A 26,393-nucleotide genomic window follows, 5' to 3' on the forward strand; every position below is an offset into this window, starting at 1 on the left:
GGATTATATTTGCTTTTATAATGTTTGCAGTGAAACAAAGTGAATTAGTCATATGTATACATATATCCACTCTCTTTTAGGTTTCCTTCCCATATTTTTCAATTTGTTGATGTGGTGTATCACACTGATTGATTTGTAGATACTGAAAAATCACTGCAACTGTAGGATAAATCCCACTTGATCATGGTGTATGATCCTTTTAATGTATTGGCAGATTCAGATTGCTAGTATTTTGTTGAGAATTTTTACGTCTAGTTCATCAGTGATATTGGCCTGTAATTTTCCTTTTTGTAGTATCTTTGTATGGTTCAAAAGCAGAGACATTACTTTGCTGACTAAGGTCCGTCAAGGCTATGGTTTTTCCAGTAGTCATGTATGGATGTGAGAGTTGGACTGTGAAAAAAGCTGAGTGCCAAAGAATTGATGCTTTTGAACTGTGGTGTTGGAGAAGACTCTTGAGAGTCCCTTGGACTGCAAGGAGATCCAACCAGTCCATTTGAAAGATCAGCCCTGGGATTTCTTTGGAAGGAATGATGCTGAAGCTGAAACTCCAGTACTTTGGCCACCTCATGCAAAGAGTTGACTCATTGGAAAAGACTCTGATGCTGGGAGGGATTGGGGACAGGAGGAGAAGGGGACGACCGAGGATGAGATGGCTGGATGGCATCACTGACTCGATGAACATGAATCTGAGTGAACTCTGGGAGTTGGTGATGGACAGAGAGGCCTGGCGTGCTGCAATTCATGGGGTTGCAAAGAGTCGGACACGACTGAGCAACTGAACCGGACTGAACTGAACTGTATTGTTTTGGTATCATGGTGATAGTGGCTTCATAGAATGTGTTTGGGAATGTTCCTTCCTCTCAATTTTTTGGAAGAGTTTCAGAAATATAGATCTTAACTCTTCTCTAAATGTTTGATAGAATTCACCTGTTAAGCCATCTGGTCCTGGGCTTTCGTTTCTTGGGAGTTTTTAATTCACAGTTTCAATTTAAGTATTTGTGATTTGTCTGTTCATATTTTCTATTTCTTCTTGGTTCCATTTTAGGAGATTATACCATTCTAAGAATTTGTCCATTTCTTCCAGGTTGTCCATTTTATTTGTGTGTGGTTGCTTGTAGCAGCCTCTTATGACCATTTTAATTTGATTTCTCCCTTTTCATCTCTATTTTTATTTATTTGAGCCTTTGACGTTTTTACTTGACGAGTCTGGCTAAATGTTTATCAATTTAGTTTATATTTTCAAAGAACTAGCTTTTAGTTTCCTTGACCTTTTACTGTTTTGTCTCTATTTCATTTATTTCTGCTCTGATCTTAATGATTTCTTCCACAGTAAACCCCTTACATGCAAACCTTTAAGTTGCTAAGTTTCAAAGATGCAGAAGTGTGTTCATATGTCCAGTTACATATGTTAGGTTCCATGTCTGGTGTACATTGCCGTGTGTGTGCATCCTCTGCAAATGGTTGTGGTATTTTGGTGTACTTTACTGTGCAGAGTACAGGAGTATAGTATCTTTATTTTAAGCTAAATCTGTAAGAGGACAACTTCACTGAACTCATTGCTGTATAACACAAAGAACTTATTGATGAAGACCTAGTGTAACTGGAGGCCCAGAGAAAGGACAAAGACAAGAGGAGGAAGAAGCAACTGAAGAACTGAAGAGATTCATGACACAGGAAACGGCAAGGGGATTTTCTTTATTTAGGGAGGCACTGTTAGTTTTGAGGGACAGGACCCAAATGTAGAGAGGTACATGAAGGTTGCAGCAGTCATTCAGTCAGTCAGTGCTACTGTGTCATCTATGGAGAGGAAAAAAAGATCTACTACTCAGACGTCGCTGGATTGTTTTTCCAAGAAGGTAAATACAACTGGGTTCAGCAAGGAGCCAGAACCCATGCCATCAGTGTCAGGCATGAGTGATACTGCAGCTTGCCCTCTGGTTCCTATCCCTGACCATACTTCAGTTCCTGACTGTTTACTCAGTGTCAGCCCCTGTATGCCAAGTGTTGTACTATACTACTACTATTCTTTTCAAGGTACTGTACTGTAAGATTAAAAATGCTTTCTTTATTTTTCATGTTTTTTATGTATTATTTGTGTGAAAAGTATTACAAACCTATTACAGTACAGTATAGATAATTGTGTTAAGTACCTAGGGAACTTTGTTGGACTTATGAACAAATTGGACTTACACACTCACTCTTGAAATGGCACTCATTCATATATACTGTACTGACTTTTGAGTTTTGAAGTTCTTTCTTTAGTTACTTTAGGTGTAAGCTTAGGTCAGCTGTTTGGGATTTTTGTTTCCTAAGGTACGGTTATATTGCTATTAACTTCCCTCTTGGAATGGCTTTTGATGCTGTTCGGATCATTGTGCTTTCATTTTCATTTGTCTCTGTGTTTTTTCATTTCCTCTTGGATTTCTTCAGTGATCTTTTGGTTGTTTAGTAGCATGTTTTAAGCCTCCAAGTGCTTTTGTTTTTAACAGGCTTATTTTTTTTCCTTGTAGCTGATTTCTAATCTCACAGATATTAAGATGAAAAATGCTGAAAAGATGCTCAGTCAGAAAAGATGCTTGATAGGATTTCAAATTTATTAAATTGACCAAGGCTCTCTTTGTGGCCTAACATGTGATCAATCCTGGAAAATATTCCAGGTACACTTGAGAAGAATATATATTCTGTTACTTTTGGATGGAATGCTCTATAAATATCAAGTAGGTCTATCTGGTCTAATGTGTCACTTAAGGCATGTGTTTCCTTACCAGTTTTCTGTCAGGATGATCTGTCCATTGATGAAAGTGGGGTATTAAAGCCTGCCACTATTATTGTGTTACTGTTGCTCTCTCCTTTTATGGCTGTTAGTATTTTCTTCACATACTGAGGTGCTCCTATGTTGGGTGCATAAATATTTACAGTTGTTTTATCTTCTTTGATGGATCCCTTGAGCATCATGTAGGGTCCTTCTTTGTCTCTTGTCACAGTCTTTATTTGAATGTCTATTTTGTCTGATATGAGTATTACTACTCCAGGTTCTTCTGATTTTCATTTGCATGGAATACCATTTCTGTCCCCTCATCCTCAGTCTGTATGTGCCTCTAGATCTGAAGTGGGTCTCTTGTCGACAGAATATATATGAGTCTTGTTTTTGTGTCCATTCAGCCAGTTATCTTCTGGTTGGAGCATTTGATTCATTTACATTTGGTGTAACTATCAATATGTGTGTTCTTTTTGCCAATTTGTTGTTTTGAATTTGTTTTTATAGGCCTTTTTTTCTGCCTTTCTACTTTATTCTCTTGTGATTGGACCATCTTTAGTGTTGTGTTTGAATTCCTTTCTCTTTTTTTGTATGTATATACATTGTAGATTTTCAGCTTGTGGTAAACCATGAGATTTTGAGATAGCAGTGTATATATATACGTAGCATTAAGTTGCTGGTCTTTTAATTTCAAATGCATTTACAATTTCCTGTGTTTGTGCTCTCTTCTCACAATTGCTGGTTTTGATATCATATTTGTCTGCAGATTATTTCCTGTCTTTATTGTATGTTTGCCTTTACCAATGAGCTTTTCCATTTGTAAAGTTGTTTCTAGTTGTGGCCTTTTCTGCTTAGAGAAGTTCCTTTAATACTTGTTGCAGAGCTTGTTTGGTAGTGCTAAATTCTCGTAGATTTTGCTTGTCTGTAAAGCTTTCAATTTCTCTTTCAAATATGAATGAGAGCCTTGCTGGCTAGAGTATTCTTGACTGTATGTTCTTCCCTTTCATCACTTTAAATATATTGTGCTACTCCCTTTTGGCCTGCAGATTTTCTCCTGAGAACTCAGATGATAATCTTATGGGCGTTCTCTCATATTTTTTGTTGCTTTTCCCTTGTTGCTTTAATATTTAATTAAATATTTAATATTTAATATTTTTTGATTACTATGTCCAGCATGTTTTTCTAACTTCCTGCTTGCGACTCTGTGCTTCCTGGACTTGAGTGACTGTTTGCTTTCCCATGTTGGGGAAGTTCTCTATATCTCTTCAAATATTTTCTGAGGGCCTTTCTGTCTTCTGCTTCTGGGATTCCTAAATGTGAGTGTTGGTGTATTTATACTATTGTCCCAGAGGTCTCTTAGACTGTCTTCAGTTCTTTTCATTCTTTTTTCTTTACCCTGTTCTATGGCAGTGATTTCCACCATTCTGTCTTCCAGCTTATTTACCAGTTCTTCTGCCTCAGTTATTGTTATTGGCTCCTTCTACTATAGTTTCCATTTCAGTTATTGTACTGGTTCATCTCTGTTTGTTCTTTAGTTCTTATTGGTCTTTGTTTAAACAATTGGTCTTATGTCTTTTTAATCTGTGCCTCTATTCATCTTCTGAGATCTTGGATCATCTTTACTCTCATTACTCTGACTTTTTTTCCTAAGCAATTTGTCTGTGTCCACTTAGTTGTTCTTCCAGGGTTTTATCTTGCTCCTTCATCTGGGACGTATTTCTCCACTGTCTCATTTTGTCTTTTGTGATTGTGGATTCTGTTCTGCAGGCTGCAGTGTAGTTCTTTCTCTTGCTGTCTGTCCCCTGGTGAATGAGGCTGTCTTGTGCAGGCTTCCTGGTGGAAGGGACTGGTTCCTGCCCACTGATGGGTGGAGTTGGGTCTTGTCCACCAGGTGGCAGGGCCATGTCAGGGAATGTGATTATTAGGTAGCTGTGTGCTCAGGAAGACTTTAAACAGTCTGTCTGCTGATGGGTTGGACTGTGTTCCCACTCCGCTGTTTGGCCTGAGGCATCCCATAACTGGAGCCTACAGGCTGTTGGGTGGGACCGCGCAGGTGGCTGCGGCCCGGCACACTAAGCGCAGGCAGCTGCGGCCTGGCGCACTAAGCGTGGCTGAGAGGAGCTACCCTGCGTCTGAGGCCAGGGATGGTGGCTAAGAGGAGCTACCCCGTGTCCGAGGTCAGGGGTGGTGCCCGAGGCCAGGGGCGGCGCCCGGGAGGAGCAACCCCACACCCGAGGCCAGGGTTGGTGGCCAGGAGGAGCAACCCCACGTCCAAGGAGCGGTGGCTGCGTGGGAGCAGGAGGGCCTAGAGGAGCCATCCCATGTTGAAGGTTAGGAAGGGCGGTGGTGAGGAGATACCCCTCATCCAAGGTAAGGAGCAGCGGCTGCACTTTCCTGGAGCAGACGTGAAGAGATACCCCATGCCCAAGGTAAGAGAAACCCAAGTAAGATGGTAGGTGCTGCAAGAGGGCATCAGAGGGCAGACACACTGAAACCATACTCACAGAAAACTAGTCAGTCTAATCACACCAGGACCACAGCCTTGTCTAACTCAATGAAACTAAGCCATGCCCGAGGGGCAACCCAAGACAGGCAGGTCATGGTGGACAGGTCTGACAGAACGTGGTCCACTGGAGAAGGGAATGACAAACCACTTCAGTATTCTTTCCTTGAGAACCCCATGAACAGTATGAAAAGGCAAAATGATAGGATACTGAAAGAGGAACTCCCCAGGTCAGTAGGTGCCCAGTATGCTACTGGAGATCAGTGGAGAAATAACTCCAGAAAGAATGCAGGGATGGAGCCAAAGCAAAAACAATACCCAGCTGTGGATGTAACTGGTGGTAGAAGCAAGGTCTGATGCTGTAGAGAGCAATATTGCATAGGAACCTGGAATGTCAGGTCCATGAATCAAGGTAAATTGGAAGTGGTCAAACAAGAGATGGCAAGAGTGAATGTCAGCATTCTAGGAATCAGCGAACTAAAATGGACTGGAATGGCTGAATTTAACTCAGATGACCATTATGTCTACAACTGCGGGCAGGAATCCCTCAGAAGAAATGGAGTAGCCATCATGGTCAACCAAAGAATCCGAAATGCACTAAGTAGATGCAATCTCAAAAATGACAGAATGATCTCTGTTCGTCTCCAAGGCAAACCATTCGATATCACGGTAATCCAAGTCTATGCCCCAACCAGTAACGCTGAAGAAGCTGAAGTTGAACAGTTCTATGAAGACCTACAAGACCTTTTAGAACCAACACCTAAAAAAGATATCCTTTTCATTATAGGGTACTGGAATGCAAAAGTAGGAAATCAAGAAACACCTGGAGTAACAGGCAAATTTGGCCTTGGAATGCGGAATGAAGCAGGGCAAAGACTAATAGAGTTTTGCCAAGAAAATGCACTGGTCATAGCAAACACCCTCTTCCAACAACACAAGAGAAGACTCTACACATGGACATCACCAGATGGTCAATGCCGAAATCAGATTGATTATATTCTTTGCAGCCAAAGATGGAGAAGCTCTATACAGTCAACAAAAACAAGACCAGGAGCTGACTGTGGCTCAGATCATGAACTCCTTATTGCCAAATTCAGACTTAAACTGAAGAAAGTAGGGAAGACCACTAGACCATTCAGGTATGACCTAAATCAAATCCCTTATGATTATACTGGAAGTGAGAAATAGGTTTAAGGGACTAGATCTGATAGACAGAGTGCCTGATGAACTATGAACAGAGGTTCATGACATTGTACAGGGGACAGGGATCAAGACCATCCCCATGGAAGAGAAATGCAAAAAAGCAAAATGGCTGTCTGGGGAGGCCTTAAAAATAGCTGTGAAAAGAAGAGAAGCAAAAAGCAAAGGAGAAAAGGAAAGATATAAGCATCTGAATGCAGAGTTCCAAAGAATAGCAAAAAGAGATAAGAAAGCCTTCTTCAGCAATCAATGCAAAGAAATAGAGGAAAACAACAGAATGGGAAAGACTGGAGATCTCTTCAAGACAATTAGAGATACCAAGGGAACATTTCATGCAAAGATGAGTTCAATAAAGGACAGAAATGGTATGGACCTAACAGAAGCAGAAGATATTAAGAAGAGGTGGCAAGAATACACAGAAGAAGTGTACAAAGAAGATCTTCATGACCCAGATAATCACGATGGGGTGATCACTCATCTAGAGCCAGACATCCTGGAATGTGAAGTCAAGTGAGCCTTAGAAAGCATCACTACGAACAAAGCTAGTGGAGGTGATGGTATTCCAGTGGAGCTATTTCAAATCCTGAAAGATGATGCTGTGAAAGTGCTGCACTCAATATGCCAGCAAATTTGGAAAACTCAGCAGTGGCCACAGGACTGGAAAAGTCATTTTTCACTCCAATCCCAAAGAAAGGCAATGCCAAAGAATGCTCAAACTACCACACAATTGCAGTCATCTCATATGCTAGTAAAGTAATGCTCAAAATTCTCCAAGCCAGGCTTCAGCAATATGTGAACCGTGAGCTCCCAGATGTTCAAGCTGGTTTTAGAAAAGGCAGAGGAACCAGAGATCAAATTGCCAACATCCGCTGGATCAGGGAAAAAGCAAGAGAGTTCCAGGAAAACATCTATTTCTGCTTCATTGACTATGCCAAAGCCTTTGACTGTGTGGATCACAACAAATTATGGAAAATTCTGAAAGAGATGGGAATACCAGACCACCTGACCTGCCTCTTGAGAAACCTATATGCAGGTCAGGAAGCAACAGTTAGAACTGGACATGGAACAACAGACTGGTTCCGAATAGGAAAAGGAGTACATCAAGGCTGTATATTGTCACCCTGCTGATTTAACTTATATGCAGAGTACATCATGAGAAACGCTGGACTGGAAGAAACACAAGCTGGAATGAAGATTGCCGGGAGAACTATCAATAACCTCAGATATGCCGATGACACCACCCTTATGGCAGAAAGTGAAGAGGAACTAAAAAGCCCCTTGATGAAAGTGAAAGTGGAGAGTGAAAAAGTTGGCTTAAAGCTCAACATTCAGAAAACAAAGATCATGGCATCCAGTCACATCACTTCATGGGAAATAGATGGAGAAACAGAGTCAGACTTTATTTTTGGGGGCTCCAAAATCACTGCAGATGGTGACTGCAGCCATGAAATTGAAAGACGCTTACTCCTTGGAAGAAAAGTTATGATCAACCTAGAGAGTATATTCAAAAGCAGAGACATTACTTTGCCGACTAAGGTCTGTCTAGTCAAGGCTATGGTTTTTCCAGTGGTCGTGTATGGATGTGAGAGCGACTGTGAAGAAGGCTGAGCGCCAAAGAATTGATGCTTTTGAACTGTGGTGTTGGAGAAGACTCTTGAGAGTCCCCTGGACTCCAAGGAGATCCAACCAGTCCATTCTGAAGGAGAACAGCCCTGGAATTTCTTTGGAAGGAATGATACTAAAGCTGAAACTCCAGTACTTTGGCCACCTCATGTGAAGAGTTGACTCATTGGAAAAGACTCTGATGCTGGGAGGGGTTGGGGGCAGGAGAAGGGGACGACAGAGGATGAGATGGCTGGATGGCGTCACTGACTCGATGGACGTGAGTCTGAGTGAACTCTGGGAGTTGGTGATGGTCAGGGAGGCCTGGCGTGCTGCGATTCATGGGGTCGCAAAGAGTTGGACACGACTGAGCGACTGAACTGAAACTCAACTGAAGTCTTGTTGAGAAAAAGGCAGCTTCCAAGAGGACTCATGCCAGTGAATATTCCCCAAAACTATCACCACAGTGTTTTTGTACCTGCAGTGAGCCATAGCCACTCTCCAGTTCTGCAGGAGACCCTCTAGTACTCGCAGCTAAGTCTGCCCCAGCCTCTTAGGAGGTTACTGCTTTTTCTCCTGGGTCTTGGTATACGTGAGACCCTATGTGCATCCTTCAAGAGTACAGTTTGTTTGCTCCAGTCCTGTGAAATTCCTGTGATCAAACCTCAGTTCTGTTCAGTCGCTCAGTCGTGTCCGACTCTTTGCGACCCCGTGAATCGCAGCACGCCAGGCCTTCCTGTCTATCACCAACTCCTGGAGTTCACTCAGACTCACGTCCATCGAGTCAGTGATGCCATCCAGCCATCTCATCCTCGGTCGTCCCCTTCTCCTCTTGCCCCCAAACCCTCCCAGCATCAGAGTCTTTTCCAATGAGTCAACTCTTCACATGAGGTGGCCAAAGTACTGGAATTTCAGTTTTAGCATCATTCCTTCCAAGGAAATCCCAGGGCTGATCTCCTTTAGAAGGGACTGGTTGGATCTCCTTGCAGTCCAGGGGACTCTCAAGAGTCTTCTCCAATACCACATTCCAAAAGCATCAATTCTTCGGCGCTCAGCTTTTTTCACAGTCCAACTCTCACATCCATACATGACCACTGGAAAAACCATAGCCTTGACTAGACGGTCCTTTGTTGGCAAAGTGATGTCTCTGCTTTTCAATATGCTATCTAGGTTGGTCATAACTTTTCTTCCAAGGAGTAAGCATCTTTTAATTTCATGGCTGCAGTCACCATCTGCAGTGATTTTGGAGCCCAAAAAGATAAAGTCTGACACGGTTTCCAATGTTTCCCCATCTATTTCCCATGAAGTGATGGGACCAGATGCCATGATCCTCGTTTTCTGAATGTTGAGTTTTAAGCCAACTTTTTCACTCTCCACTTTCACTTTCATCAAGGGGCTTTTTAGTTCCTCTTCACTTTCTGCCATAAGGGTGGTGTCATCTGCATATCTGAGGTTATTGATAGTTCTCCCAGCAATCTTCATTCCAGCTTCTGTTTCTTCCAGTCCAGCATATAAGTTAAATAAGCAGGGTGACAATATACAGCTTGATGTACTGCTTTTCCTATTTGGAACCAGGCTGTTGTTCCATGTCCAGTTCTAACTGTTGCTTCCTGACCTGCATATAGGTTTCTCAAGAGGGAGGTCAGGTGGTCTGGTATTCCCATCTCTTTCAGAATTTTCCATAATTTGTTGTGATCCACACAGTCAAAGGCTTTGGCATAGTCAATGAAGCAGAAATAGATGTTTTCCTGGAACTCTCTTGCTTTTTCCCTGATCTAGTGGATGTTGGCAATTTGATCTCTGGTTCCTCTGCCTTTTCTAAAACCAGCTTGAACATCTGGGAGTTCACGGTTCACATATTGCTGAAGCCTGGCTTGGAGAATTTTGAGCATTACTTTACGAGCATGTGAGATGAGTGCAATTGTGCAGTAGTTTGAGAATTCTTTGGCATTGCCTTTCTTTGGGATGGGAATGAAAACTGACCTTTTCCAGTCCTGTGCCTATTGCTGAGTTTTCCAAATTTGCTGGCATATTGAGTGCAGCACTTTCACAGCATCATCTATCTTTCACGAAATAGCTCAACTGCGATTCCATCACCTCCACTAGCTTTGTTCTTAGTGATGCTTTCTAAGGCTCACTTGACTTCACATTCCAGGATGTCTGGCTCTAGGTCACTAATCACACCATTGTGATTATCTTGGTTGTGCAGATCTTTTTTGTATAGTTCTGTGTATTCTTGCCACCTCTTCTTAATATCTTCTGCTTCTGTTAGGTCCATACCATTCCTGTCCTTTATTGTGCCCGTCATTGTATGAAATGTTCCTTTGGTATCTCTAATTGTCTTGAAGAGATCTCTAGTCTTTCCCATTCTATTGTTTTCCTCTATTTCTTTGCACTCATCGCTGAGGAAGTCTTTCTTATCTCTCCTTGCTATTCTTTGAAACTCTGCATTCAGATAGTTATATCTTTCCTTTTCTCCTTTGCCTTTCACTTCTCTTCTTTTCACAACTATTTGTAAGGCCTCCTCAGACAGCCATTTTGCTTTTTTGCATTTCTTTTTCTTGGAGATGGTCTTGATCCTTGTCTCCTGTACAATGTCATGAACCTCTGTCCATAGTTCATCAGGTACTCTGTCTATCAGATCTAGTCCCTTGAATCTATTTCTCACTTCCACTGTATAATCATAAAGGATTTGATTTAGGTCATACCTAAATGGTCTAGTGGTTTTCCCCACTTTCTTCAATTTAAGTCTGAGTTTGGCAATAAGGAGTTCATGATCTGAGCCACAGTCAGCTCCTGGTCTTGTTTTTGTTGACTGTATAGAGCTTCTCCATCTTTGGCTGCAAAGAATATAATCAATCTGATTTCGGCGTTGACCATCTGGTGATGTCCATGTGTAGAGTCTTCTCTTGTGTTGTTGGAAGAGGGTGTTTGCTATGACCAGTGCATTTTCTTGGCAAAACTCTATTAGTCTTTGCCCTGCTTCATTCCGTATTCCAAGGCCAAATTTGCCTGTTACTCCAGGTGTTTCTTAATTTCCTACTTTTGCATTCCAGTACCCTATAATGAAAAGGACATCTTTTTTAGGTGTTAGTTTTAAAAGGTCTTGTAGAACCATTCAACTTCAGCTTCTTCAGCGTTACTGGTTGGGGCATAGACTTGTATTACTAGGCTGCAACAGCACAGGAGCAGCTGAGAGGAGTTACCCCCGCTCGAGGACAGAGGCGGCGGCTGGGAGGAGTGACCCCATGTCCAGGGAGCAGTGGCTGCACGGGCACAGGAGGGCCTAGGGGAGCTATCCCACGTTAAAGGTTAGGAACGGCGGCGGTGAGGAGATAGTCCTCGTCCAAGGTAAGGAGCAGCGGCTGCGCTTTGCTGGAGCAGCCGTGAAGAGATACCCCATGCCCAAGGTAAGAGAAACCCAAGTAAGACAGTAGGTGTTGCAAGAGGGCAGACACACTGAAACCATACTCACAGAAAACTAGTCAATCTAATCACACTAGGACCACAGCCTTGTCTAACTCAATGAAACTAAGCCATGCCCACGGGGCCACCCAAGACAGGCAGGCATGGTGGAGACGTCTAACAGAATGTGGTCCACTGGAGAAGGGAATGGCAAGCCACTTCAGTATTCTTGCCTTGAGAACCCCATGAACAGTATGAAATGGCAAAATGATAGGATACTGAAAGAGAAACTCTCCAGGCCGGTAGGTGCCCAGTATGCTACTGGAGATCAGTGGAGAAATAACTCCAGAAAGAATGCAGGGATGGAGCCAAAGCAAAAACAATACCCACCCGTGGATGTGACTGGTGATAGAAGCAAGGTCTGATGCTGTAGAGAGCAATATTACATAGGAACCTGGAATGTCAGGTCCATGAATCAAGGCAAATTGGAAGTGGTCAAACAGGAGATGGCAAGAGTGAACGTCGACATTCTAGGAATCAGCGGACTAAAATGGACTGGAATGGCTGAATTTAACTCAGATGACCATTATATCTACAACTGTGGGCAGGAATCTCTCAGAAGAAATGGAGTAACCATCATGGTCAACAAGAGAGTCCGAAATGCAGATCAAACCTCCCTGGCCTGCAAGCAGATTCTTTGGGGGCTACTCCTCCTGTTGCCAGACCCCCAGGCTAGGAAGCCTGACATGGTGGCTCAGAACTTTCTCTCCTGTGGGAGAACTTCTGTGGTATAATTATTTTCCAAGTGTATCCCATACACCCTGTGTGTACAAGATTTCATTTTATCATGATTGTGTCCCTTCTACCGTCTTGTTGTGGCTTTTTTGTCTTTGGATGTAGAGTGTCTCTTTTCGTAGGTTTCAGTGTTTGTTTGCTTTTTTGTCAGTGGGGTTCAGCATTTAGTTGTGATTTTGTTGTTTCCAGAAGAAGAGGTGACCTGGCTTCCTTCTACTCTACCTTCCTGTGTCCTCTCAAAAAGGATTTTTCTTTTCAGCACTGGAGAACTGGAGGCAGGTAACTGGCTGCTGGCTGATTGCTGGCCATCTGCACTTACAGTGCCAGACTCTGTCTCTTCCACTCTGATGTGGGGTGGTGGGAAAGGAGGAGGCAGCTGCTGTTGCCAAACAGCTCCTCCACTATCTTTTTACTTTTTAAATGTGGCTTCTAGAAGATTTAAAATTACATATTGGTGCACATTATATTTCTATAGGCTAGCTCTGATCTAGAGTGCCATGAGGTGTGGGAGGTGAGAGAAGAGGCTGTAATAGGCCAGAAAATGTTAGAACATGCAGGGCTTGTGATAAGGAAGGGGAAACTGTACATTTAAAAAGTATTGGCTGAAAGCCTTCTAAGTGCCAGACAAACACTGTTCTGGCCACTTGGAATATGTATCAATGAATGATAGTATTCTTGCAGAGTTAACATTTTAGAGAAGGCAGTAGGGGAAGGGTGTCAACAAACAACAAAAACAAATAAGCAAACACAAATACTAGCATATGTTGGGAACATTGAGAGCTATGGAGAAAAAAGAAAAGTTGAGCCAGGAATGCTGGGGGTATGTAGTGGAGTGAGGATCTTTGCCTTCTGTTAAGGTAGGATGGTTGAGGTTGACCTATTGAGGTTTATTTTGAGCAGAGAATTGAAGGAGCTGCAAGCCTGAGCCACATGTTTATCCGGGGTAACTTTTCAGGAAGAGGGACAGAAAGCAAATACTTAAGGAGGAGAAGGCCTGGTGTGTTATAGGAAAAGTAAGGGTGGTATGGAGCAGAGTGAGTTTTGAGTATAGTTAGGAAGGAATTCGGAGAGATAAGGGAAAGGTGCAGGTCTCATGGAGAATAGAAGCTGGAAGAACAGAAGATTATTTCAGTAGTCAGATAAGAAATGAGAGCAGCTCAGATCAGGGTAGAAATAGTAGATGCTGTGAGGAATAGTTAGTTTCCAGATGTGTTTTGATGGCAGAGTGAATAAAGTTTTCCTGGTGTGAATATGGCTTTTGAGGTGGCAAGGATGATTCCATGTTTTTGGTCTGAGTAACTGGAAGGAAGGAACTGCCAGCTCTGCTGGGAGGGCAGATTTGGGATGCAGATGAGAAATGGTCCCCAAAGAAAGACTGAAGATAGAAAAATCCAAAGATAGAGCCTTGAGGCAGGTAATGTTGAAAGATTAGGGAGGAGGAATAAGCGGAGACTGAGTCGCAGCTGTCGAGATAAAAGAAAAATCAAGTGTGATGTCCCTGAAAGCCACGTGAAGAAAGGTTATCAAATAGCAGGCATGGATAAATATATCAAATGCTGCTGATAGGAAAAAGATGAAGTCTGAGAGCTGACCAGCAGGTTTACTAGAAATAACTTTGAGAATAATTTTGGTGGTACTGGCAGTGGGTTGCTGACAAAATTTGATTTGGAGTGAGCTGAATAAAGAATGGAGACCAGTTGGAGACAGTGAAAATATATAACTCTTCAAGAGGTCATATTTCAATGAAAGTCAAAGCATTAAGACAATCAGTAAATAGAATTGTGGTCAAGAAGTGTTTTTTTTTTTTTTTAAATGGGAGAAAGAATAGCATATTTGTGCACTGAGATGCAATGATCCAGTAATGAGAGATGGTTTGATTTTTAGAGAGGGTCAAGTGTCAGAGTGACATCTTTGACTAGGTAAGAGTTACAAGATCCAGTAAGTGGATGAGCAGGGGAAAACATCTATGATAGCAGTTTTCAAAGTGTGGCTTCTGTGTCACCTGGAACTTATATTAGAAATGTAAATTATCAGGCCCTATCTCAGACGCCTTGAATCAGAAACTCTGAACCCTATCTTATACCTATACTACTCACAAAAATTAAATTGAAATGAATTGAAGACCTAAATGTTAAGACCTGAAACCATAAAACTCCTAGAAGAAAACTTGGGAGAAATACTTATTGACATGGGTCTTGGCAGTGATTTTTTGAATATGACACTGAAATCACAAGCAACAAAATACAACGGTAAACAGATGGGACTATGTCCAATTTAAAAGCTTCTGAATGCCAAAAAGAAACAGTCAACAAAACGAAAGAGCAGTTTACAGAATGGCAGAAGATATTTGCAAATCATGTATCTGACAAGAGGTTAACATTCAAAATATATAAAAGCCCCATACAACTGAATAGCAAGTAATAATCATCTAATTGAAAAATTGGCAATAGACCTGAATAGACATTTTTCTAAGATATTCAGATGACCAAAAGGTACATGAAAAGGTGTACAACATTAGGGTAGTGCAATCAAGACCACAATGAGATTACATGTCAGCCATTTCATCAGCATGTCTATCCTCAAAAAAAAAAAAAAAAAAAACAGATAACAGATGCTCATCAGGATGTAGAGAAAAGAGAACCTTTGTGCAAGGTTGGTGGGAGTGTAGATTGGTACAGCCACTATGGGAAACACTGGAGGTTTGCAAGAAAAAATCACTATGTTGAAGAGATCTCTACACCCCCATGTCCTTTTTTTGCAGCATTATTCACAACAGCTGAGACATGGAAACCAACTATATACTCACTGAGGGATGAACAAAGAAAATGTGGTATATATAGAAATAATGGAATATGCTACAGCCATAAAGTGAAGGAAATTCTGCCATTTGTAACAACACTGATGGACCTTGAGGGCACTATGCTAAGTAAAATGTGAAAGACATACACTGTTTGGTCTCATTTATATGTGGAATCTAAAATAGAACACTAAACTCATAGAAACAGACAAGATTTGAGGTTGCCAGAAGTAGGGCATAGAGGATAGGGGAATTATGTGGAGGTCGTTAAATGTATAAACTCCCAGTTATAAAATAAGTAAGTACTGGGGATGTAATGTACAACATGATGACTGTAGTTAATAGTGCTTTATGGCGTATTTGAAAGATGCTAAGGGACAGGTCCTAAAAGTTCTCCTCACAAGGAAAAAATTTTTTTCTGTAACTATGGTGATTTTCTGTAACTAAGGTGATTGATGCTGAAGCTAAAGTTCCAATACTTTGGCCACCTGATGCAAAGAACTGACTCATTGGGAAAGACCCTGATGCTGGGGAAGATTGAAGGCAGGAGAAGGGGATGAGAGGATGAGATGGCTGGATGGCATCACTGACTCGATGGACATGAGTTTGAGCAAGCTCTGGGAGATGGTGGACAGGGAATCTTGGTGTGCTGCAGTCCATGGGGTCAGAGTCGGACACAACTGACTGACTGAATGGAATTGAATTGATGAGGTGATGGATGCTAACTAAACTTACTGCAGTAATGTTTACAATATATACATATGCCATTGTGCTGTACATTTAAACTTACAATATCAAATGTAATTTTATTTCAGGAACACTGGAAAAGAAAATGAACTAAAGATGTTCAGGCAAAAGATCTCTTGGGAGGACAGATAGACCGCCATCAAATATTAGAACTGTGCTGTGTGGAAGAGATTAGATGACGCCCGAACAGTTCCAGAGAAGGATAAATGAAAGTTACAGGTAGATTTATTTCAAAATTTAAGGGATTAATTTTTTCTAAGTATCCTCTGTCCACCAGTGGAATGGGTTATGTTGGGAGCACCAGTCAACAAGCTCAGTAGAGGCTGGAAGATACAAAGATAGAAAGGGGGACTGAGACACCAGTACTGAAATGTGTGTATAATTTCAAGATGGCTACAAACCCCCAATTATGACGTCCCAGACTGAGGACTTTTAAAAAAGAAACTCTAGGGTGGTGCCATGTAGTCTGTTTTAAGAAGCCCTCCAGGTGCTGCTATGTATATTGTCAGAAATAGCAAGAGAGGAGAAGAGTTTGGGGAATGGTAAAGGAGGGTATGCCTGGAAGTTCTCTGCTGAGGCTTCAGTTTTGTCAGTGAATAAGGAACTGAAGTTACCTGCTGAAAGTTGACATGGAGGGGAAGGTTCATGAAGAGCTAATGAAGGTTTTATGTAGCAAAAATAAGATCAGATTTTCACTTACACAAATATAGATTGATCTTGTGATATAAGTTCAAGGAACAAAGGATTCATAAATAAAAAGATGTTTCATGATTTTATGGAGGCTTACTCAATAGTGAGATAGACTAGTCTATAACTGAATGACAGCCTTTTAAATATTTGAAATGCTCACGTAAGATTTTCTCTTAAATGGTTAGACATACTCAGTTGCTTCCACCATTACATATGTGGGCATTGTTTTCCCAGTCCTTATACTCTTCTGTTGGTGCTTTTTGGTCAGAGTTCCCCTGAAAGTATTGTGCCCAGAACTGGACACACTGACCCAGACATGACCTAACAGAAATCAACGTCAGGCTAAAGAGATTATTTTATATAAACTGCTACAAAGCAAGGTCTCTATTCTCCATTCCTCAAAACATATAAGCATCTATGCTTATGGTAAAAAGTCCAAACAGTACAGAAAGGTATGAGGTAGACAGTAGGTCTCTTGATTCATACCTCAGAGGTGGTCACTCAGCTTCTTTCCAGAAACTCTGTGGCCATAAAACATAAATATGCTATTCACAAACTGCTTTACTTCACATAATTTTCTGATTTCCACTTTTGTCATAGACATTGTTCTATACTGGTGTATAGACACTGATTTGAATTAATGAACCTTATTTAGACTTTCCCACACCACTGAGAATTTTAGCCGTTCTTAAGTTTTGACCTGTTATGAACAAATCCAGGATGCACTGAGGCTAATCTGCAAAGTATTTTCAGTTCTCAAATGTAACCCTGCTATTCCAGCCTTCTCCACTCTTTGGTTAACACTCTGCCTATGAACTATTCTAGTTATCTACTCATCAAAATCATGAAAAACAATGCAAAATAAAAATAAGCAGCTCACAATGCCAATAAAATATTTTTACGTAGATGCAGATGTACTTATTGTTGTAGCTAAGAAAAGGAGTGAAGAACCATGGAATTGAGAAGTATTCCAGGAAGAAATGGTCAGCAAAGTCTTCAGGGATGAGCTATGAGGAAAATTATATTGTTGGCTTTGCTTAAGGAGTGAATGGTGGGCAACAAAATAAGTGAACTGTATACTTCATTTGAGAAGTTAAAAATGAGGTTGCAAGAAAACACTACTGAATCAAGAAAATAACTTCTGTAATTTGGAAAGCAGAAGTAGGAAGTCAAGAAATACCTGGAGTAACAGGCAAATTTGGCCTTGGAGTACAGAATGAAGTAGGGCAAAGGCTAAGAGAGTTTTTCCAAGGAAATGCACTGGTCATAGCAAACACCCTCTTCCAACAACACAAGAGAAGACTCTACACATGGACATCACCAGGTGGTCAATAGCAAAATCAGATTGATTATATTCTTTGCAGCCAAAGATGGAGAAGCTCTATACAGTCAACAAAAACAAGACCGTGAGCTGACTGTGGCTCAGATCATGAACTCCTTATTGCCAAATTCAGACTTAAACTGAAGAAAGTAGAGAAAACCACTAGACCATTCAGGTATGAAGTGAAGTGAAGTCGCTCAGTCGTGTCCGACTCTTTGTGACCCTGTGGACTGTAGCCTGCCAGGCTCCTCTGTCCATGGGATTTTCCAGGGAAGAATACTGGAGTGGGTTGCCATTTCCTTCTCCAGTGCATCTTCCCAACCCAGGGATCGAACCCAGGTCTCCTGCATTGTAAGCAGATGCTTTTACCATCTGAGCCACCAGGGAAGTATAACCTAAATCAAATCCCTTACGATTTTATAGTGCAAGTGACAAATAGATTCAAGGGATTAGGTCTGATAAAGTGCCTGAAGAACTATGGACGGTGTTCATAACATTGTACGGGAGGCAGTGATCAAGACAATCCCCAAGAAAAAGAAATGCAAAAAGGCAAAATGGTTATCTGACAAGGCCTTACAAATAGCTGAGAAAAGAAGTGAAAGGCAAAGAAGAAAAGGAAAGATTTACCCATTTGAATGCAGACTTCCAAAGAATAGCAAAAAGAGATAAGAAAGCCTTCCTCAGTGATCAATGCAAAGACTAGAGGTAAACAACAGAATGGGAAAGACTACAAATCTCTTCAAGAAAATGAGAGATACCAAGGGAACATTTCATGCAAAGATGGGTTCAATAAAGGACAGAAATGGTATGGACCTAACAGAAGCAGAAGATATTAACAAGAGGTGGCAAGAATACACAGAAGAATATACAAAAAAGATCTTCATTATCCAGATAGCCACGATGGTGTGATCACTCACCTAGAGCCAGACATCCTGGAATGTGAAGTCAAGTGTGCCTTAGGAAGCATCACTACGAATAAAGCTAGTGGAGGTGATGGAATTCCAGTTGAGCTATTTCAAATCCTACAAGATGATGCTGTGAAAGTGCTGCACTCAGTATGTCAGCAAATTTGGAAAACTCAGCAGTAGCCACAGGACTGGAAAAGGTCAGTTTTCATTCCAATCCCAAAGAAAGGCAATGCCAAAGAATGGTCAAACTACCACACAATTGTACTCATCTCACATACTAGCAAAGTAATGGTGAAAATTCTCCAAGCCAGGCTTCAACAGTACATGAACCACGAACTGCCAGATGTTCAAGCTGGATTTAGAAAAGTCAGAGGAACCAGAGATCAAATGGCAAACATCCACTGGATCATCAAAAAAGCAACAGAGTTCCAGAAAACATCTATTTTTGCTTTATTGACTATGCCAAAGCCTTTGACTGTGTGGATCACAATAAACTGTAGAAAATTCTGAGAGATGGGAATACCAGACCACCTGACCTGCCTCCTGAGAAATCTGTATGCAGATCAAGAAGCAAGTTAGAACTGGACATGGAACAACAGAGTGGTTCCAAATTGGGAAAGGAATACGTCAAGGCTGTATATCATCACCCTGCTTATTTAACTTATATGCAGAGTACATCATGAGAAATGCCAGACTGGATGAAGCACAAACTGGAATCAAGGTTGCTGGGAGAAATATCAACAACCTCACATATGCAGATGACACCACCCTAATGGCAGAAAGCAAAGAAGAACTAAAGAGACTCTTGATGAAAGTGGAAGAGGAGGGTGAAAAAGTTGGCTTAAAGCTCAACATTCAGAAAACTAAGATCATGGCATCTGGTCCCATCACTTCATGGCAAATAGATAGGGAAACAATGGAAAGAGAAAGGCTTTATTTTGGGGGCTCCAAAATCACTGCAGATGGTGACTGCAGCCATGAAATTAAAAGACACTTGCTCCTTGGAAGGAAAGTTATGACCAACCTAGATAGCATATTGAAAAGCAGAGACATTACTTTGCCGACTAAGGTCTGTCTAGTCAAGGCTATGGTTTTTCCAGTGGTCATGTATGGATGTAATAGTTGGACTATAAAGAAAGCTGACTGCTGAAGAATTGATGTTTTTGAAATGTAGTGTTGGAGAATACTTGAGAGTCCCTTGGACAGCAAGATCCAATTAGTCCATCCTAAAGGAAATCAGTCCTGAATATTCATTTTAAGGACTGATGCTGAAGCTGAAACTCCAATCCTTTGGCCACGTGATGCAAATAACTGACTCATTTGAAAAGACCCTGATGCTGGGAAAGATTTATGGTGGGAAGAGAAGGGGATGACACAGGATGAGATGGTTGGATGGCATCACTGACTCAATGGACATGAGTTCGAGTAAACCCTGGGAGTTGGTAATGGACAGGGAGACCTGGCGTGCTGCAGTCCATGGGGTCGCAAAGAGTTGGACACAACTGAATGACTGAATTGAACTGAACTGAATTTGGAAACCACCGTACTTTTGAAGGAACAAGAAAAATGCCTACATTTCGGCCTTGACATCCTTAGATGTCTACGAAGAAAGACGGATAGTAAGGCATAGCATATGTTACAGGGTAGTGAAAACAATCATGGTGTACAGAGCCAGAGACCCCTGGGTTCAGATCCATCACATCCTCTGTGGCTGTCTCATGCACAGAGCTGCAACGCTGCTTCAGAGTCCAAGAGCCATACTTACATGTAACCCAGACAGCTCTGTATTAATGCTGAAGGGTAACTGGTTTATTATTTACAGTTAGCCGCTCATTATCTTGAAGACAATTCCTTAGACACAAACACATTCATTCTACATTCTCTTTAAACAGGCAAGAGATATACATTACTAAAGGACTGAGAAACAGACTACAGTGGGGAGTAATTCTGAGGGAAAAATGATCTTTCTATAAGAAAACAAACCACATTCCTATAAAATTAAGAATAGAAACCAGTAAGAAGCTTCCATTTTTTTTATTAAAAAAAAAATCAACTCATGTAAAATAATTCATCAAATCATAAACAGGTGTAGAAATAAAAAGTCAAATATCAGTTTTAAAAATATCTGACACACTATAATGTGTGTATATGGTCTCTTAAATAATTTAAGATTAGCTCCATATTAAACACTCAGCTTTTCTCACATTGTTGCAAACCCAAATATTGTTCTAACCATACAGTCATTAATGGTCTTTTTAACAATATGAAGATGGAACTCAAACAGAACTCCTCTTAGCAGTGACATCTTAACTTCTGCTGCATTACCAAAAACAGTGGGTTTTCAAGAACTGGATCTTTCTAAGCCCATTTTTATTTCTAAAACTTCATATTCGATTATATTCATTGTAGAAAAATGTGAAGAAATGGAAAAATAAAATTAAAAATTATCCAGTATCCCTCTTCCCAAATACAATAACAGAAGAGTGCATATATTTCTTTCTATTCTTTGTACATAACTATGTAGAATTTTAAAACAAAATTAGTACTGTAAAATGCTTACATATCCTCATTCCATATTATACAGCAACAATGTCTTTTGTACACTATGTGAAGCTATGATGTTCAGCTGGCTGCTTCACAATCTAAGAGCTTGACCATGATTTACCTTCATTTGTTAGATATTCAGATTGTTTTGAATATTTGCTATGATAACTATGTTATATATCCTTTTTTATTCATAATTATTTATATGTATCTCTGATAATTCCTTAAAGATAAATTCCTAGGAGTTTAACCAGCACAAAGAGTATTTTTTAAGCCTTTGATACATTTTACCAAACTGCCCTCCAAAAAGATTATACCAACTTAGAGTCACACCAGTAAATAGTCTAAGAGCTTTTCTTCTTCAAATTCCTTGGCAGCATAGGAATATTACTACCTTTATTGTTACAAATTTAATAGGGGAATGGTGAAAGGTGTCTTCTTTTTTTTCTTTTCTGGAATTGTAATTTGCTTTCCTTCAATTATTTGAAGCAGTCCAAGTCTTTGAGAAGGCATTTCTGATGAGTGCAGTGTCTTATCACTTCTTCCTTGGGCAGCAAGGGCATGAAAGCTGCATATGTTTTCTGTTTTCTCAAGCAGGAATTCCCAAAAGGACTGGAATTTCAAAGTCTCTTGGTCTTTTGGGCAGCCATGCTATTTTAATGTCTTGGTAACAAAACAGAAAACTGGGCCATTTTCTGAAAGGAAGTAGGTACAGATTATGATTAATCGAACAACTACTACAGGCAGGAATTCTCATGCTTGGGGGCATGACAATCAGCTGGAGTGCTTATTACCACTTTGATTTTTATAGAGTGAGACTCATGGGATAGACCCTGATAAACTCTCCAGAAAATTCTCACGTTCACTGAAAGTTTAATAATCACCAACCACATATGGAATTTTGAGCACAACTCTTTTTTAACTATTACTTCCTCATTCTCCTTTCATGTAAAGTGAGGTTTAGAATGTTTATCTCAGAGGACTGTTCTGATTCTCACTTATCTCCACCCCTGCCCCTTTACATCCACTAGGACATATTTTATACACCAACCGCTAGCCTTTGTCTTATTCCATTGAAAAATGTCATTTAAATTTTAATATGTGAGTATCTCCAAATAGACTAGGAGCTTCTCCATAACAGCATCTTACATATCTGTGTAAACCATAGCTTGACATATAGTTGGTGCTCGCTAAGTGATTCTGAAATGAATTAGTGAATTAATGATTCACACTTCAGTGTTCAGAGAGCTGAAAATACTGCCTTGGAATAAGGGATTATTAGTGTGGTATTCCTTATATGTTACAGAATGGAGGCCATGATTCCCAATTTTGTCTAGAGTAGCAATTCTTCATTTTCTCTCTTCTACACATATTAACCCTTTTAAAAAATGCCGTTTTACATACACTTTCAGAAGCTTCACAGAAGGAATAGAGAACACCAATCTACTATCCAAACATTTTTACTTAAAAATGAAGCTGAAATAATAAATTTATTCCTTGACAAATTATCTTTGAAAGTTCAAGGGACTATGGTCAAATTGGCTTAGTCAAATTCTGACCAAGGGTCAGAAACCTTAAAAAAACAAAAAACCAAAAAAAAAACCAAACCCCAAACCTCACCCCCCATCCTGCAGGTAACAGCCTCAGCAGTACCAAAAGTATGAATCACATTTCCTGCCAGTCAACAGTGTGTTTGTTTAGATACGCCAAAGTCCTGCTGTTCTATCGCGTTACACTCACTACCAGATGCAACTGTTTCTGTTTAAAGTGATAGTCTCCAATTCCTAAACCTTATTTTCTGTTTCCCTTTTCTTCATCCATTTAAAAGAGCTGCCTATATTTCAATTATGATGAAGTAATTCATGAGGGAAGGGACCTATCATTAAAGAACATTTATCTCCTGAGCAGATAGGCTGAAACCAACAGATGTGTTTCCTGCTCCTTATGGATTTAAAATCTGGTAGGGAAGACAGATTACAAAATGCCAGTATTCCTGACTTTGCCAGTCCTCAAGGCTGAGAGACATTTTATTACACTGGTTTTCTGGAGCCTGCTTGTACCAGCTTGTAAAAACCCATTATGTATATCACTTCCCAGCTTACCAGTGGCTTCATATTGATAGCTTGAAATGAGCTGTACAAGAGCATTTATACCATGGCATCAGCAAACTACAAATCATGGCTCCTCCATGCCCAGCAGTTGGCAGTCATTTACTACCACAGTACTGTCATCACACTAAAACGGTAGCTGTCATTCCAGGATTCCTCGGTGGTTATTCAGGTTGAGAGGGCTTTTATCAACTTTTCAAATCCTCTCTCAACTCTAAGACCTAAGAGTAGAGATGTATTCTAGGAGACCTTTGGATATGCTGGCTACCCTCTTTGGATACTAGGTGAATGTAACATCTGATCAATTTCAGCCAACTCCTTATCTAAGGTGGTTAGTCAAGAGACATAAGAGGTCCAGATAAAAACCATACATCTGAGCTCAGCCATCAGTTCAAATCATATTCTGGGAATTAATACTAGAGTTGAAAAGCTACCAATCTGCAACCCTCCACATGTTTATTACAATCTTAGTTTGTCTGATGCAACATTAACTATAAGTAGACAATCCCTGGCACCATTTTGGTATTGTATGCCAGTGTTTTGGCTTTAAAGGCTGCCAGTACTTAGCATGGATCTGCCAAAGAGAAAACAGCCTTGTCTGCAGTATAATACGTGTACAGAGCAAACACTACCAATCTTCTGAAGTAAAATTTACGGATATACTGCAAAGAAGGACAGTGTCAAGAACCTAATAGATGAGATAATAAATCTCCTTCACCTCAACTTTTAGTGCTCTTGCATTACCAGCCAGAATATCTCTCTCTTCCATTTATGGTTAGTATGCTAGTAAATGATATGAAAACATGTAGAAAACATCTATTCTAGTATAAAACACATGAACAGATGGACCAAGGGTCCAATGCAAATTAAAGCAAAGGGCAGCTGAGAGTCTATGAAGTGTCTGCTTGCAGATGGAGACGATACTTACCTTCATGTTATGGAGAGTTTCTGACCATTCCATGGATCCTATCTGAGGTATGGTAGTGAGAAGTAAGCTTTTGGCTTTATTGGCATTTTCTTTCAGGGTCTTTAAGACCCGGTCCACTGAAACCTAGAAAAAACAACAGCACAGGCTATTACCAGCAATTTAAAATTCCACTGCTTTTCACAGAACATTTTTTTCCGAGTTCCTACCTGATCTGTTGAAGTCAGTTTACTCCCAAGAACTTGAACCCAAGTTCTGCATTTATTAGGGGAGAGGTCATAGAGAAATCCAATGACATCTCTGAAAAGCACAACTAGTTTTCAACATGGTGTCTAAGAAACATTTTCAGCTGTATAATGTGTTGGCATGGCCTAGAAAGTTTGTGGCTCTTCTCATGTCCACAGAATGGATTCCAGTTTTAAAACTGTTGCTATATTGGACAAATCAGAAAATAAGAACATTTCCCTTTAGAGAAGCCTTTAATAAAAATAATGGAATCAAAGTAACACCATTTTTATAGTCCCAGTAAATTAATGGATGGGCTGTTAACATCATAAAACCAGAAACCCAAACCAAACAAACAGTCCACTTCCATGAGCTTCCTTGTGGATTCTGATGTCAGAATTAGATCAAATCTCTGGATCCTGCTGCCAATTTACAGAAAATATAGAACACTGCGAAACTGGATAAACCATCCTAAGGAGATGATTTCAGCAATTCAGACTGTGGGAAACTCTATAGGACAAATGACCTAGTTTCTTTTAAGAACACCTGGAAGCAAAAAATCACTTACGCTACTTGAGATAACTAGAAAATTGAACTTTGCCTGGATATATTAAGGAATTATTGCTGGAGTGTGATAACAGCAATGTGGTTATGTTAGATGTCTCCTAGAATGTTCACAGATAAGAGCATGGATCAGCATGTAGATGAAACATGGTTGGCTTAAAATCATTATGTTTATGACTGAAGTTGGATGTTGGATTCACAGAAGCTTACCCCACTGCTTCTGTGTATGACTGAAATTGCTTCCTAAGGAAGCTGAAGGAAGTTGAGTATAAGACAGATGACCAGAAAGCGTACTTGTTATGCTTAACTATGCTGAGAAGAAACCCAAGATTCAGGGGCACCATGATTATACCTTCCTATTCCTTCCTAGACCCCTCCCACAACATGGAGATGTGTTCACAACAAAATGATAAGCACCGTAGCAGAGAGGAGTGCCATCACTGTGGGAGGGATCACAGCAGGAGGCAGCAGCCAGCTGGGTGCCTGCCAGGTAGGAAACTTCAAGTGCAGCCTCGTGAAACAACGAAGAGATTTACCTTATATTTTACTCTTTTCCTCATACTTTGTGACTGCTATTTCTATATAGATTCTGACCTCCTTTTCCTCTGTGTTTTTGCTGCTGCGCTCCACCCAGAAAGTCCTTTCTGCTTTCTCACAATAAATTCTCACTTGGTCAACATCCAGCTTAAATCTCAAAGAGTTTTCTTCGGAAACTACATCCCTCCACCATTCCATCACACCTATCATCTGACTACGACCTTCTTAGAAGCCAGTACTATACTGTGCGTGCTAAGTCACTTCAGTCGTGTCCAACTCTGTGCGACCCTATGGGCTGTGGTCCGCCAGGCAAGAATACTGGAGTGGGCTGCCACGCCCTCCTCCAGGGGATCCTCCTGACCGAGGACTCGACCCTGTGTCTCTTACATCTCCTGCATTGGCGGGCGGGTTCTTTACCATTAGTCCACCTGGGAAGCCCTAGCACTGTACTAGTGGCTCCGTATTTATCATGTTTAATTCCTCCAGGAATCCTAGAAGGTCAGAAATGTAATTAACACTCCCCACTCATGTGGAAGGGTTAAGTAAGTCACTCAATATTACAAGTAAAAAGAACAACGGGAATTTGAAGAAGGGGTTAGGCAACTCTAGAGCCGTTTTCCGTGCCAGGGTGCACATCTGGTTTAAAGCACAATGACACACATAGCTGACTGAGATGATGCCATCTTTTCTATGCTTTCCTTGTGGCATTTAACATTATTTGCTTTCATGCCTTCCCACTTACACAGAGCTTAGTTTTTCTG

At 40.7% G+C, this 26,393-nt stretch overlaps 1 protein-coding gene across 1 annotated transcript in view; it reads right to left on the reverse strand.

The window, feature by feature from the left end:
• Positions 1-20,494: 20,494 nt before the first annotated feature.
• The window catches only part of LOC120862159 (methylthioadenosine phosphorylase), a 43,408-nt gene continuing 37,509 nt past the window's right edge, over positions 20,495-26,393 (reverse strand). Inside the window, exons 7-8 of the mRNA XM_040238284.1 lie at positions 24,310-24,432; positions 20,495-21,968 (exon numbers count right to left, since the gene is read on the reverse strand). Coding sequence (XP_040094218.1) covers positions 21,930-21,968; positions 24,310-24,432 — 162 coding nt within the window. The 3' untranslated portion in view covers positions 20,495-21,929. The remainder of the gene's footprint in view (positions 21,969-24,309; positions 24,433-26,393) is intronic.

This window comes from Oryx dammah, unplaced genomic scaffold, assembly GCF_014754425.2.
Source record: "Oryx dammah isolate SB20612 unplaced genomic scaffold, SCBI_Odam_1.1 HiC_scaffold_1, whole genome shotgun sequence".
Taxonomy (NCBI): domain Eukaryota; kingdom Metazoa; phylum Chordata; class Mammalia; order Artiodactyla; family Bovidae; genus Oryx; species Oryx dammah.